The following is a 14,385-nucleotide window of genomic DNA, read 5'->3' as shown; positions in this document are numbered from 1 at the left end:
TAGGGGAAACCAGGGCACAGTGAATCACAGGGCATAGTGAATCAGTATATTTGCAGCAATTATGCCATATTTTTATGTATAAAGACATCCCCCTTATAAATTAGTGTTTTGTTTTTAGATACATAAACCCTTTGGGGTCCAAGGGGATTTTTTGGACAGTTCACTCGCCTGGCATAAATGTTTTATTATTGCTGTTAACAGCTCTCCCTGCATCCCATAATCAACTTTTTTGTCTCTTTTTTTTCAGGACAACCTGTGCTTTCAGAATATATATGTTTTGTTGTGTTTTATAAGTGTAATAAAGGTTTACAATCAAAAATAGGCAAGGAAAAAATAAAGCGAAAAATAATTTTCCACACACATTTTTTTTTCAAAACACACAGCAAACTATAATAAACAACTGTTTTGACACTTTATAAAGGTAATTTGAGGTCAAACAATAAAAGGTTCAAACAATAAACACAAATGCACATTTTGAACAATATATACAAAATGGTCTATGCGTTTTATTGTCCATTGATATGGTAAACAGTGCTTTACGCAGAGAAAGCAACAGAATTATCCAGTAACATTCACATGCAAACTCAAAAGTTATTTATAATTTAGTAAAGCTTGGTCTTAGCCGTCATATATGACGGCGTTGGCCCCAGAGGGTTAAGAGAAAAACTAAGTGGCAAGTGAAGTCAGTTTTTTCCTATCAAAAGTAAATTTTGTGGATGTCAGTGTCTTTGTATTTATTTCTCACAACAGAGGAAAGGTGGCCCAAAAACGTATAAGTTAGAAGACTACCCCGTCCAACTGATAAGCATGTGTTATGTCTTCTCCAGACTATCAGTTATTTGATAACATGACTCCTGTGTGTCACATGCACTCAGGACACAGTGAATCAGTCTAGAAATTGATTTACTAAGCCCCAGTATCAAGTGGATGACAAATATTACTTGTTAAAGTGTAGACATTTATTTTTCCATAAACAACTGTTTTCATGTTTGAATAGAAATTGTGACAGTTGTATTTATAGTAGTTTCTAAAGGACTTATATCACTATATAAGTTAGTCACACATTGCATAGCTGGTTTGCTTAATAATTGCTTTATAACTTGCTGTATTAAATCCACAATAGAATGACCTAAACCTATGCATAATGTGTTTATGCTGCCACAAAACAACATTTCTGATCCACTGTGCCCTGGTATCCCATACTGGTTGTTATAGCACAAGGTTACTGATTCAAACAAATCTTAAACAGGACAGGACTCCTACCTTGAGGTCTTGTGAGTCCACCAGTAAAAGACAAAGCAGGATGGCTATCACCTTGCTCCTGGTTCCTATGTCAGTTTTGCAAGAACTCTAAGTTTGGGCAAATTGAAACAATTTCATTTGTTCAACAGGAATGTGTGTAAGCAGTGAAAATAACCATGTGGGACATGCTTATTAATGCTACTTTAATAAAAAACAGCTTTGCTTTTGTTTGATTATATTTTAATTTAAATAAATCAATGAGATTTAGCACAGACAGAATATGCATATCAAAGACAAAAAAAAGAAACGAGCAATCACAGATTTGTGACATCTGCTAATCTGGATCCAGATCACCTCCAAAATTGAGTGGAGTCTTCCATGTCCTAATATCTATCTGTGGTGCAAATTTGGTGAGAATCCATGAAGTAGTTTTGACGTAATCCCTCAAAGTGTATGTAAAGTGAAATCTTAATCCAGAATCCGGTTTCGGATCCAGATCACCCCCGAAATTTAATGGAGTCTTCCGTGGCCCAATATGTATCCATGGTGACAATTTGGTGAGAATCTGTGTAGTAGTTTTGACATCATCCTAAGTGAAAGCTTGATCCAGAATCCAGTTTCAAATCCAGATCACCTCTAATATTTGATGGAGTCTTCCATGGCCTAATATGTATCTGTGTTGAAAATGTCGTCAAGCTCCGTGCAGTAGTTTTGACATAATCCTGCTAAAATTAATCCTTTAAAGCCTATATAAAGTGTAACTTGATCCAGAATCCAGATCTGGATTCGGATTACCTCCCAAATTAAATGGGTTCCTCCATGTCCTAATTCCTATTTGTGGTGAAAATTTTGTCAAAATCCGTGTAGTAATTTTGATGTAATCCTGCTAACAGGCGGACAGACAGACAAATAAATAAATGCTGATGATTTTGTTACGTCCTTAAAGGACGTAAAAACAAACCACAATGGGAATGGAACCCTTTCCTGACGGAAAATCCAAAGATCTGGTTTGAGGTAACAGAAAAACCTTTTATAGTGACATCATCTGTCATTCAGAAAACATGAAAATAACCACAAGGAATATTTCTGCACCTCGCAATGTTCCAACACAAACGGCCATAAAGTGTTCCAGCGGAGCACTCGCATCAAGTCGAAGGTCAAAATCGTTTTCAGGAAAATTTCTCTTTCTAACGTCTCCAACAAGAATCATATAAATCTGTGACCATAATAAAACCTCTCTTCAGGTAATAAACTCCAATTTCACAGGCCAGTATTTCATTGTGTCTTCCCTCAGCCCGCAGAGTGAGTCAAGCTCCCGTTTAATTATGCTTCCTTGGTGTCAGCGGGTGGCCCGTTGAAGCATCACTGTGGCGTATTACAGCCGGGCCGTGCTCCCTAACAGCAAGGGTCATTTCCACCTGCCGTAATCAGACATTAGCCTCCGCTGTCACCATCACCCATCCATTTAGCCCATCATGGGTTACAGATAACCCCGTGGAAATGCAGGAATCCCAGCAGACAGAGAATTAATTTACAGCAACCCTCGACTTTAAGGGGAATTGAATCAAAGCCAACTGCACAGAAAGGAGTGTTTATAACACCATAGAACACTGTCACACTCTATAAAACTGTAATGAAAAGCCATTTGAAGATTATGTTTTTCTGTGATTCATTTGTATCTCTCGGCTCAACTAATAATCATTTCTCTCCAAATGCTGAATGGGTTCAGTAATTGACGCATATAAAGACCAGGATCCTTTCAACCAAACGTAATCTGGCTTTTCTCCATTTTGAATGCCTGCGATTGTCGTCCTGGTGAGCTCAGAGGCTCGTCTTTAGAGTTAACAGAGCGGGGTACAAATCCAGCAAAATCTGCTTGTGACTGTGGAATCAGCAGGAATTCCACCGGCGCCGTCGACTGGCCCCGTCTCAGCTTCTTGGTTTTAGCGGTATCACTGGAAATGAATGCGACACTTTATTCAACGAGGCTTTTGTAAGAAAACCTAAATAATAACTACGTCAGTCAGCAGGCGGTTTGATGTGCTGGCAGAGCTGTAGTATGTTAAATAAAGATGAAAAACGGGAGAAATCGATGTATTCCTGTCCATTGAAATTAAGGGAATCAATGCCAAGCTTTTGTATGAAATAATCCCAGTAAGAAGACAACAACAGCTTCACAGCGACTTTTGTTGTGCTGTACAATTACCTAAAGCCTATCAAGCCTGCAGAAATTATGGCTCTGTTCACTCTATAATACAACTACTTAGGAGTGTACTTTGGCCTTTGTGGCAGTTATTTGCAATGCTGCTCAGACTTCCAGACAAATCTCTGCAATTTAAGTGCAATTTCTAAGGGCTGAAAAGTTAAAAGTGACAATTTAGTGTGCATGGCTGGAGTTGAAGAGAAAAACGTATTTCAAACTTATCTTAATTGGCCCCAATTATCTTCTGTGACCATTGTGGTGCCTTAAAGTGTGTGAGTGTAATTAAAGGCTAAGACTTGTGTTAAGAATACTGAAGTTGTGCCAGTGAACTTTAAAATCAAGGCCAACCAGACAGCTAAGGTCACTCATTTGGTGCTGAAACATTTAAGAGGCAGAAGCAGTATTGTTGAATTTGACATGCAGAATGAATTATGGGGTCCTTGTGGGGACCAAACATTACTTAGTGTCTTTTCACACAGAACACAATTGAAGCCGACTAGCGCACGAAGGAGGAATTGCATGCCAGTCATGAAAAATTGGAGCTGCCTCTAACACCTCGTACACTTGTCACTACAACTATTCACACACACCAGTGGAGGAAAGGACAGAGTGCCATGTGAGAGCCCATTCAATTCCTTTCAAGGCAGGTGTCGGCCAAATTCCAGGTGACACACACGAACGTCCAACACCGCTCGCTGAACACTAAAATGTGACGCCATTCATACTGTCAGCATGAAAATAGTGAGCATGCGGCCACTTTCGAGCTGGCTGTGGCATTTGTGTAAGTGCCCCCATGAGTGTGGAATTGCCAAGCTACACACGTGGCATGCCAGAGTGTCAGCTCCCCCTCAACACATGTGCCGTGCATGTGTATCACGTGTGTGTTGCACCCCCCCCCCCCCACACACACACACAACATGTGGGTGCATGTGTTTCATGCCCTCTCCCGCTCAAATTCAACAAATACACCACTTTCAGTCACGTATCACCAAAAATGTGCCATAACAAATGGCATTTTGTCAGTTATTACAGAGAAAATTAAAGACTTCCTCTTCATCTACATCGTCTAATTTCTCTTTTTTTTAAAAAAAATATGTTTATCTCCTTGTTGATTTTAGGCATTTATTCTCGTGTTCCAGGACAGCGATTGTAGTGCAGTGGTAAAGTTTCTGTCCATTAGTCGGCGCTTTTTTAAATTGCAGGTTCGGATCCCGCGGGTGACTTATATTTTTTATTTTTTGTTTCTCATGAGTGTGCCCGAAACCATCACTGTTGTGTCGTGCACACCTGTGCAAATGTGCGTCCCTCACGACAGCAGGTGGAATGTTTCATGGTTCCCCATTTCATGATTGGTTTGTGGATTTTCTTCCGGTTTCTGCGTCTTTCGTGTTATGTGTGAAGGGGCCCTTAGTTATGTTGTCGCTCATGCCTGTTTGTTAGTTTGTTTCTCATGCAAAGGCTGTTAGTGGTAAAGTCTACCTTATTTTCTGGACTATAAGTCGCATTTGTCCAAATAATTAATCATGAACATAAAAAAAGTCATACCTGTCTATAATCACTGTAACAGACAAAAAACAAAAAACAAACATGGTGCTCAGCAAGAAGCAAAATGAATTTAATTGGTGCATTACTTTTTTTAGAACCCAAACACCGTGTTAAGTGAGCATAAGCTAACAAACTAATTAATGTTATAGTACAAGTCACATAGTGTAAGTAAACTGCTTCTTGTCACCACTGAACAGATGCTCATAAGTGAGGTGAAAGTGCAATGTAATTAAAAGGGCATTATATATTTACAATACAAATATATGCCCTTGTTGTCAGAGACAGTGCAAATAAGTGTTGTGCTGAGAACTATGAAAGTTAGATTCCTTCATTTTTCCAAAGTGTAGTTATTCAGTTTGAGAGCATGATTTCTTACATTTTCTCAATCTCAAAGATTGAACAGCCAGTCTCAAAGACACAGACTATATCTGTCACTCATAGGTTTGTCCACCCAAAAGCTCAAAAATGTGGGAAGAAACATGCAAACAGGTGAGATTTACACATGCAACACGATTCATCGAGGTCAAAAGGAAAATTAGCATTTACTGCTAATGCCTGTAGTTTGTGACTTGGCACATAACTTGGCATTAAATGATGATTGTGTTGCACAGGGTTAACAACATTGGCCTAATTCTTCTTCCCGACGAAGATGTTTAATTCCTGCTACTCATTAAGGTCCAGCTGATTGTCATTGTCCACTAAGTTGTTCCTCACTAATGGACATGAATTACATATGAGGTTTTTGTTTGAAACATGGCTGAAACTGGATGTTCACATGCCATCAAATGTGGCCTGTTGCTTGGCTATGCTAATCATTTTCCTCAAGATGCAAGACCAGGCAGAAGGATGGCTCAGATTCACAGTTTGGGTTTACATTTGAGATCTAAATCACATTTAAAATATAGTCAATTTCAGAATGTGGTTGTGTTCTTTTATTTTGGTCAGTAGGGTTATGCTCATTTGGCTTTTGCCTTGTGTTTCACAGGTCCTTTTAAATCTATGCTGATGCTGACATTGTGGTTCTGCTTCATTCTTGGGACCACAGACTGGTGAAAATGGTGAAAAGTGATCTTTTCCATGAATGTCTGCTGATATTTTAAGTTTTTTCACCCTAAAATCCTTGACAGTCTTTTCTGGGTCCTCAAGTATGTGCATCTCTCTCCTCGAAAATGTGTAATGTCGAGTATGATGGGAATTAGGTGATTGTCCATAGTGCAAAAAATGACAGACAGATAGATAGATAGATAATCAGTAAAATACAGCTACAAAATATAGAAAATATGCAACAAAAAGGCCAAAGTATACAGCTAAAACTACAGGAAAAAGGACATTGTACATTGCTCTCTGTCTGAAGAGTGTGACTTATTGGAGAGTTCTATTGAGTAAGACAGGAAAGATATCCTGGAGCACTCCGTGTGATAGTGGGGCTGTAGGAGTCTACTTGAGAAGGTTCTTTGCTGTCTGCCCACTGTGTGGTGGAGAGGGTGGTTCAGGATATCAATGATGGACAAGTTTGATCAGTGTTCTCATCTCCACGACAGATTCAGAAGTGTCCAGCTTGCAGCCAATCCGGGAGCCAGCTCTTCTTATGAGTTTGTTGAGTGTGTTGTTGTCCCCAGCTCTAATAATGCTCCTCCAGCAGGCCACACTGAAGAAAAGCATGTTTGAAATAGTGTAGCCATTTGTATTCTGTGGTGAGACTCTTTATTTGGGCTTGACTAAACTGGTTGTATTTTAATTAGATATGATTTTTCTTCCTCCAAATTTTCAGTGATCATTAGAGGTGTCAGATGTTCTATTCATTTTCTGGATCAGTTGCCATCTTCATTTATTAAAGATCTCTCACCCTTTTAAATATATCACCACTGGCATTATTAGATCTGCCAAGGACATAATAAAATCATCTGTATTTATTTATTTGGCTGCCTGTAAGAAGGATTAGGTCAAAACTACTGCATGGAAGACTCCACTGAATTTTGGAGGTGACCTGGATTGGTGGACATCAGAAATCTCAGATTGCTCTTGTTTCTAATAAACTGCTGCTGTAAGCTCTCTCTGAAAGAAACCTAATTTGGACCCAGGCATGCTGGTTATTTATTAAACTGTTTCAGCCTCTCCATTTTTATTGAAAATTCTTAAGAAGATGATCCAGAATCAAAAACTTGCATACATGTTGGAGAATCACCTACTTAAACATTTAAGGCCAGCTTTTAAGGTCCATCAATCTCTGGAAACTGCACTTGTTAAGTGGTGAATGTATATTTCTGCTGGGCAGAATTTTGCTGGACAGAATCAGACCTTGCTTGTCAGGCTGAATGCAGTGCATTTTTATTTACAATAATATGTCTGAAATTTCCCCATTGAAGGATGTGGCATAGTAGGGCTCAGTTCTAGGTTCACTGTAGAATTCAGCTGAATGGGAAGGTGTGTCCAAACTTTTGACTAGTAAATCAATCAATCAATCAATCAATCAATCAATCAATCTATCTATCTATCTATCTATCTATCTATCTATCTATCTATCTATCTATCTATCTATCTATCTATCTATCTATCTATCTATCTATCTATCTATCTATCTATCTATCTATCTATCTATCTATCTATCTATCTATCTATCTATCTATCTATCTATCTATCTATCTATCTATCTATCTATCTAAATAAATAAATAAATAAATAAATAAATAGAATGGCTCAAACTGAATGAGCCTCAAAGTGTGAATGTTGCTTTCAGAGCAGGAGAAAACAAACAGGGAAAACAAATAAAACATATATATATATATATATATATATATATATATATATATATATATATATATATATATATATATATATATATATTTATACCAGGACTCTTTCTAGAGGTGGCCGCAAGTCCAAACCGATTGCTTGGGGGGAGAAGGGCCATAGTCAGGGAGGTGACCAAGAAGCCAATGGTCACTCTGTCCGAACTCCAGCATCCCCATCCAAACTGATGGAGCTTAAGAGGTGCTGCAAAGAGGAATGGACAAAATTGCCCAAAGATAGATGCACCAAGCTTGCATCATCATATTCAAGAAGACTTGAGGCTGTAATTGCTGCCAAAGGTGCATCAACAAAGTATTGAGCAAAGGGTGTGAATACTTATGTATGTAGGATTTCTTAGATTTTTTTTTAATTTGCAAAAAAAAACAAAAAAAAAAACTTCTTCCATGTTGTCATTATGAGGGGTTGTGGGTAGAATTTTGAGAAAAAAAAATATTTACTCCATTTTGAAATAAGGCTGTAACATAACAAAATGTGGAAAAATGAAGCACTGTGAATACTTTCTGGATGCACTGGATAGCCCAATCAATGTTAGCTGCAAGATACATGCACTGATTTCATTGTGTAAAAGCAAAAAAAAAAAAAGTTCAACTTTCCAACCCTTGAAGTTTTGTAACTAATGCATAAATATTTCTGCCATGTGTTGGATGATTAGTGGATGTTACATACAATAAAGAATTCTTTAAACAACTGTAGTTGAACCTAAATGTATTTTGTCTGTCACCCACTGTGCACAGCATGTGCTCATCAGTGTGTTTTGCTTACCAGCCCCCACTTCATATGATTCAGCTAACAAGTTATGCAAGCCAGTACATGGAAAAATATGGGATGGGGCTGAAAGGGAAATAAAACTGGAATTAAAAAATGGATAGAATGTGTGACTGGGGATAACACCCAAATTTTTCATCTGTACTATAAATTAGTGATCACATGGGTTTTGAAAAATTGAGGGCTACAGGCAACGCAGGGTATGTGGCTTTTGGTAACTACTCAACCATGATTTTATGTTAATTACCTTCATCAAATGAATGAGAAGCATGTTTGTGGTTTATATATTTTCATAATTTATAACTGACATAAATCTCAAGTCACTGTGGTTTCATATTTAGCATTTAAGGCTTTAAATTCAGGTTCATCCTTTTAAATCCTAAGTATGTATGTGATGATTGTGAGAAACAAAAAGTGAAGCTCATTCTGTTCTTTAAAAACTAATCAGTAAACAAAATCTTTCCTAGAGTTCATTTAAAGGCTGAAAAAAACTGCTGCAGCGAAATTTAAATAAGAAAAACACTGTGCACTTCAACACTGTCCAAAGTAATTTGTTCACCAACAGTAAACAGCGAGGAGCTGTCCACCCACGAGTGGTTCTGAATTCAAAGTACTTCACCTAATAATTACTAATTATGTGGAGGCTGTGTCAAGATCATTCAACTCATTTTATGTACTACTAATTACATGTTTTCTGTTGATTCCGAAGTGGCAATTACAGTGCATCCAGAAAGTATTCACAGTACTTCACTTTTTCCACATTTTATTATGTTACAGCCTTATTACACAATGGAGTAAATTCATGTTTCCCTCAAAATGCTACTCACAACACCCCATAATAACAAAATAAAAGAAGTTTTTTTTTTTGTTTTGTTTTGTTTTTTTAGACCCATCAATTTGTATGGGGAGTGTCGGTGCACAGCCATTTTCAGATCTATCCAGGCATGTTCAGTTGGATTCAGGCCTGTGCTCTGGGCCACTCAAGGACATTCACAGAGTTGTCCTGAACCCACTCCTTTGATATCTTGGCTGTGTGCTTAGGGTCACTGTCCTGCTGAAAGATGAATCGTTGCCCCAATCTGAGGTCAAGAGTGCTCTGGAGCAGGTTTTCATCCAGGATGTTTGCACATTGCTGCATTCATGATGCTGCCACCACCATGCTTCACTGTAAGGATGGTTCCTGGTTTCCTCCAAACATGATGCCTGTCATTCTCACCAAAGAGTTCAATCTTTGTCTTATCAGACCTGAGAATTTTGTTTCTCATGGTCTAAGAGTCCTTCTGGTGCCTTTCGGCAAACTCCAGGCAGGCTGCCATGTGCCCTTTACTAAGGTGTGGCTTCCGTCTGGCCACTTTACCATACAGGCCTGATTGGTGGATTGTTGCAAATATGGCTGTCCTTCTGGGAGGTTTTCCTTTGTCCACAGAGTAATGCTAGAGCTCTGACAGAGTGACCATCAGGTTCTTGGTCACCTCCCTGGCTACATTCTCAATGGATCGCTCAGTTTAGACAGGCGGCCAGCTCTAGGAAAAGTCCTAGTGGATCAGAATTTCTCCCATTTATGGATGATGAAGGCCACTGTGCTCATTTGAACCTTCAAAGCAGCATAAATATTTCTGTACCCGTCCCCAGATTTGTGTCTCGAGACAATCCTTTCTCGATGGTCTACACACAATTCCTTTGACTTCATGCTTGGTTTGTGCTCTGACATACACTGTCAACTGTGGGACGTTATATGTACACAGGGGTGTGCCTTTCCAAATCATGTCCAATCAACTGAATTTACCCCAGGTGGACTTCAATTAAGCTGTGGAAACATCTCAAGGATAATCAGTGGAAACAGGATGCAACTGAGCTCAATTCTGAGCTTCATGGCAAAGGATGTGAATACTTATGTGCATGTGATTTCTTAGTTTGTGTTTACATTAATGCATTTCCAAAACTCTAAAAAAAAAAAAAAAAAAAATCCAATTGTCATTATGGGATGTTGTGTGGTGAATTTTGAGGGAAAATGAATTTCATTCAGTTTGGAATAAGTAATTCCCTTCAGCTGTTCCCTTGTTTTCACTCAGGGTTGCCACGTGTTAACTGGTTTTTACACCGGATGCCCTTCTTTACACAGCATGGAGTAATATGGCATTCATGTCATTCATCAGCTGAAATGACAGTTTGAAAAAAAAATGTTATCTTTGAGAAATGGGGTCATTTTTACAAGGATTTTGTCTTTTACACATATTTGTGGTGAAATGTTAAAAAAGTAACTCAGCAACACCTGCTGATCTGTATGAAATGATACAGATTAAAGGATACATTTGTTTGTTGTCGGCAGACGAACATGCTTTCATGTTTAGTACTAATCGGTGTTACTTTCTGGGCTGCAAACACCCTTTTTAAAGAAGTTGGGCATGAACCAACTTCACAAAAAGTCTGAAATCTTGCGTTACTGTGTGGACTTGTGTCATGTCAGTGTCTTTATTTATCCTAATCTCTTTTCTCCATGTCTCCATCTTTCTGTCTCTGTGTCTCACAACCTGCCCTCTTAGGATTCTGAGATTCTGAACACCGCCGTGCTAACAGGGAAAACAGTCGCTGTCCCTGTTAAAGTGGTGACCATTGGAATTGATGCCACCATCACAGATGTGTCTGAAGCAGTCACGTGCCGCTCCACAGATGAAGATGTGGTCAAGGTCAGTAAGTTCCCCAACTGATTGACACATTTTAAAAAAAAAAAATCATTGACAGCAGAAATAATGATTGAATTGTGCACATAAGCTGTTCAGGCCAAATCTGCAGTGTCATCCAGTTACATCTGTCCACACTGTGTTCCAAAATCTGAATTTTGGACTGTATCCATTTATAAAGGCATTCTGCTGGGATTATTTTTCATTTTATTGTATATACTGTATCCTCAGCATAATGATAGACAGCACTTCAGAGATTTATGCTGCATGAGCACTTTGAAAATAGTCTATGGATGTTTTAGTCCATTAATTCCCTTCGTCTTCCAGCCTGATGATGGCACAACCACACTGTGTGGGACCATGTACTGGTTCCCCGCATTACCACATAAACCACACCATGGATTTCTTTTGGGTTCTGGACTTCAACCATGCAGGTAGACAACCAGTCCATCACCACATCTTGAGAGGTTGTCCTCTCCCTGAGCCAGGTGAATCTTGGGTGTCTTTTTGGCCTTTCAATTCCATTCAGTTTTAATATGTATATGTCTCGGACATGACGAGTGAAGCTCTTCAGCATCTCACCATGTCATTTAGGTCCTTCAGACTTTTTTTTTTTTTTTTTTTTGAGTAAATGCTTTATGGAAACCTTTCAGAGCTCCCCCAGACCCCTGCCTTTTTAAACATTTTTTGTTGTTGTTTTTGCCTTTCAGCTTCTGGGGGAGCTCCACTGCCTTTTTAAGCATTTTTTCTTTTTTTGCCTACAATATGGCCAAAATATCATATGGCAATACAGGCCCGGATCCAGACCGGTTTGGACCGATGCAGTTGCATTGGTCAGATTTTGTTTATGCATCGATCGTCATCGGTTATAAAAAAAAATCTCGAATAATCCCGAATAGTGCCAAACGTGTCCCCGCGGTGAACACAGCTTTTGATTTTATCCCACAATGCACCACGCAGGTGTACACAGGAAAATTCAAACCGGATCAAACAAACATAGCGTCAGTCCAGTCGAGTTGATGATCATGGCATCCAGGAAAAAAGTTGTGCAAGGAAAATTGGGCGCTTATTTCAGCAAGAAACGGTGAGTTGTTTATAAATAGTTTTCAGACAGTAGTGTGTTTGAAAGGTGAAAGGTGAAATTCTGTGATGACTGAAATTACATTTTCGGTGGTTTTCCGTCCATACATGTCAACCTATATGGATTGTCCGTAAATTATACAGATTTTTCCGAGTTTCAGAGTGATACGGATGTACAAATAAAGTCGGATATTCAGGGTTTGGTCTGCAGCGGCTCTGTAATCAACCGTTTCTGCAGCGTGACTCCACTTTGAAATGTGAACCATTGAAGCAATGCTTCGATCCACTAGCTCATTGGTTCTTTGATTCGCTGCTCTTCAGAAACGGTAAGTCCACTTCTTAACCCCTCTCAAAGCCATTAAAATATCGTGAGTCACTTTTGTGTGGATTAAAGTCACTAACTGGGACTCTTGTCTTGTTGCAGTCAAGAAACAAGAATCGTCCTCTGTTCTGTTGGCACAGCTCCAAATGCTGTGCAGCTCTCTGCTTAGACAGAGTCTGGTCAGAATTAATATCTTCAAAATGAATTGCCGCTTTAAATAAAATGACACCTCTTACAAACGTCGTAATACAGACAAGAAACTACAATCGACTAAAACATTTTTTTCCTCCCAAAATGAGACGTGCTGTATTTCTTTACAAATTTCATCCTGACGTGCAGCACAGCAGCTGTAAGAGCTCAGCTCAGATGTATGGAAAGACATTCATGCCAATAATGTCTGAAAGGAAATGCTTTTGACAAAAACTACAGATTTTGTTTATTCCTATTTATGTCCAGATATCAAGGATCCACCATGTCAATTTTTGTTATAGTGTTTTTTTAGGACATCATATTTATACAAATAAGAAGTGTTCACTATGGTCCATGAAGTATAACAAATATATTAAAAGAAGTGTGACAGTGTATGTTGCACACGAATAAAAGAATGAAGATTATTGAATAACAAGACGCGTACGATTTTTATTTTATCTCTGGGCAAAAATGCATCTGTCAAATTTTCACTCTGGATCCAGCCCTGCAATATTTATACAGGATACAGTGCCCTCCAAAAGCACTGGAACACTTGGTATTTCACACATACAGTGGGGGAAATAAGTATTTGACCCCCTGTCAGTTTTGCAGGTTTTCCCACCTACAAAGAATGGAGAGGTCTGTAATTTTTATCGTAGGTACACTTCAACTGTGAGAGACAGAATCTAAAAAAAAAAAAAAAATCCAGAAAATCACATTGTGTGATTTTTAAATAATTAATTTGCACTTTATTGCATAAAATAAGTATTTGACCCCCTACCAACCAGCAAGAATTCTGGCTCACACAGACCTGTTAACTTAACGGGTCGGCGGCACAGGAAAAACACCTCCGTGTTGATAACCATTTGTAAAATCCAGGCGGCTTTTGATGGCTTTCAGTGGAGTGAGTATATGACAAATTGTTTAACAGCTGGACATGTTCCAACTTGTCCTTAAGGCTTCCAACGGAGGTGTTTTTCCTGTGGCGGAGCGTCGCGGTGGCTGCGAGCCGACACTGCAATCCGCCCGCACGTCTTTCATTAAAAAAATCTCCTTTAACAGTGGAATATCCGGATAAAATACTGAAACCGACTTCTTCTGAAACTTCTCTGTTCTCTCACGACGTCCTGGATCAATAGAGCCTGAAATGTGGAGGTTTTCAGCTTGAAACAGGCTGACGACGGCGCCTGGGACCACTGCACGACGTCTCGCACCGTGGGAAGTCCTTAAAGCGACAGTATCACCTCAAAATCTCTCATCAGCCGTTAAAATTTTCACAGAAAACCAGCTTAATTTTTTGAACCGTGTCCACTTCGATGTGTCTCACAGGTTTAGAAAAAATTTTGATCAAACAAAGTGCCAGTCTCTCAGCAACTTCTCAGACAAAGGAATTCTGACGAGGGGCTGGACGACTCCTCCCACAAGGAGTGCTCACAGGCGAATGACATCACCGACAGGCGTGGAAAAACTCACGCATGCGCACGAGGGTTCAAGCATGTCTGACGTAAAAACATATGAATGAAATCCATATAGTTTTTGAAAAAAAT

The 14,385-nt window shown here is 39.0% G+C and overlaps 1 protein-coding gene across 1 annotated transcript in view; it reads left to right on the top strand.

Moving 5' to 3' along the window:
- The window catches only part of si:dkeyp-14d3.1 (transmembrane protein 132C), an 807,657-nt gene that overhangs the window by 652,644 nt on the left and 140,628 nt on the right, over window positions 1-14,385 (top strand). Inside the window, exon 4 of the mRNA XM_034169759.1 lies at window positions 11,110-11,253. Within this exon, the coding sequence (XP_034025650.1) occupies window positions 11,110-11,253 (144 nt within the window). The remainder of the gene's footprint in view (window positions 1-11,109; window positions 11,254-14,385) is intronic.

Source organism: Thalassophryne amazonica, chromosome 5 (assembly GCF_902500255.1).
Source record: "Thalassophryne amazonica chromosome 5, fThaAma1.1, whole genome shotgun sequence".
Lineage (NCBI taxonomy): Eukaryota > Metazoa > Chordata > Actinopteri > Batrachoidiformes > Batrachoididae > Thalassophryne > Thalassophryne amazonica.
This window is presented reverse-complemented; position numbering and strand designations above follow the sequence as displayed.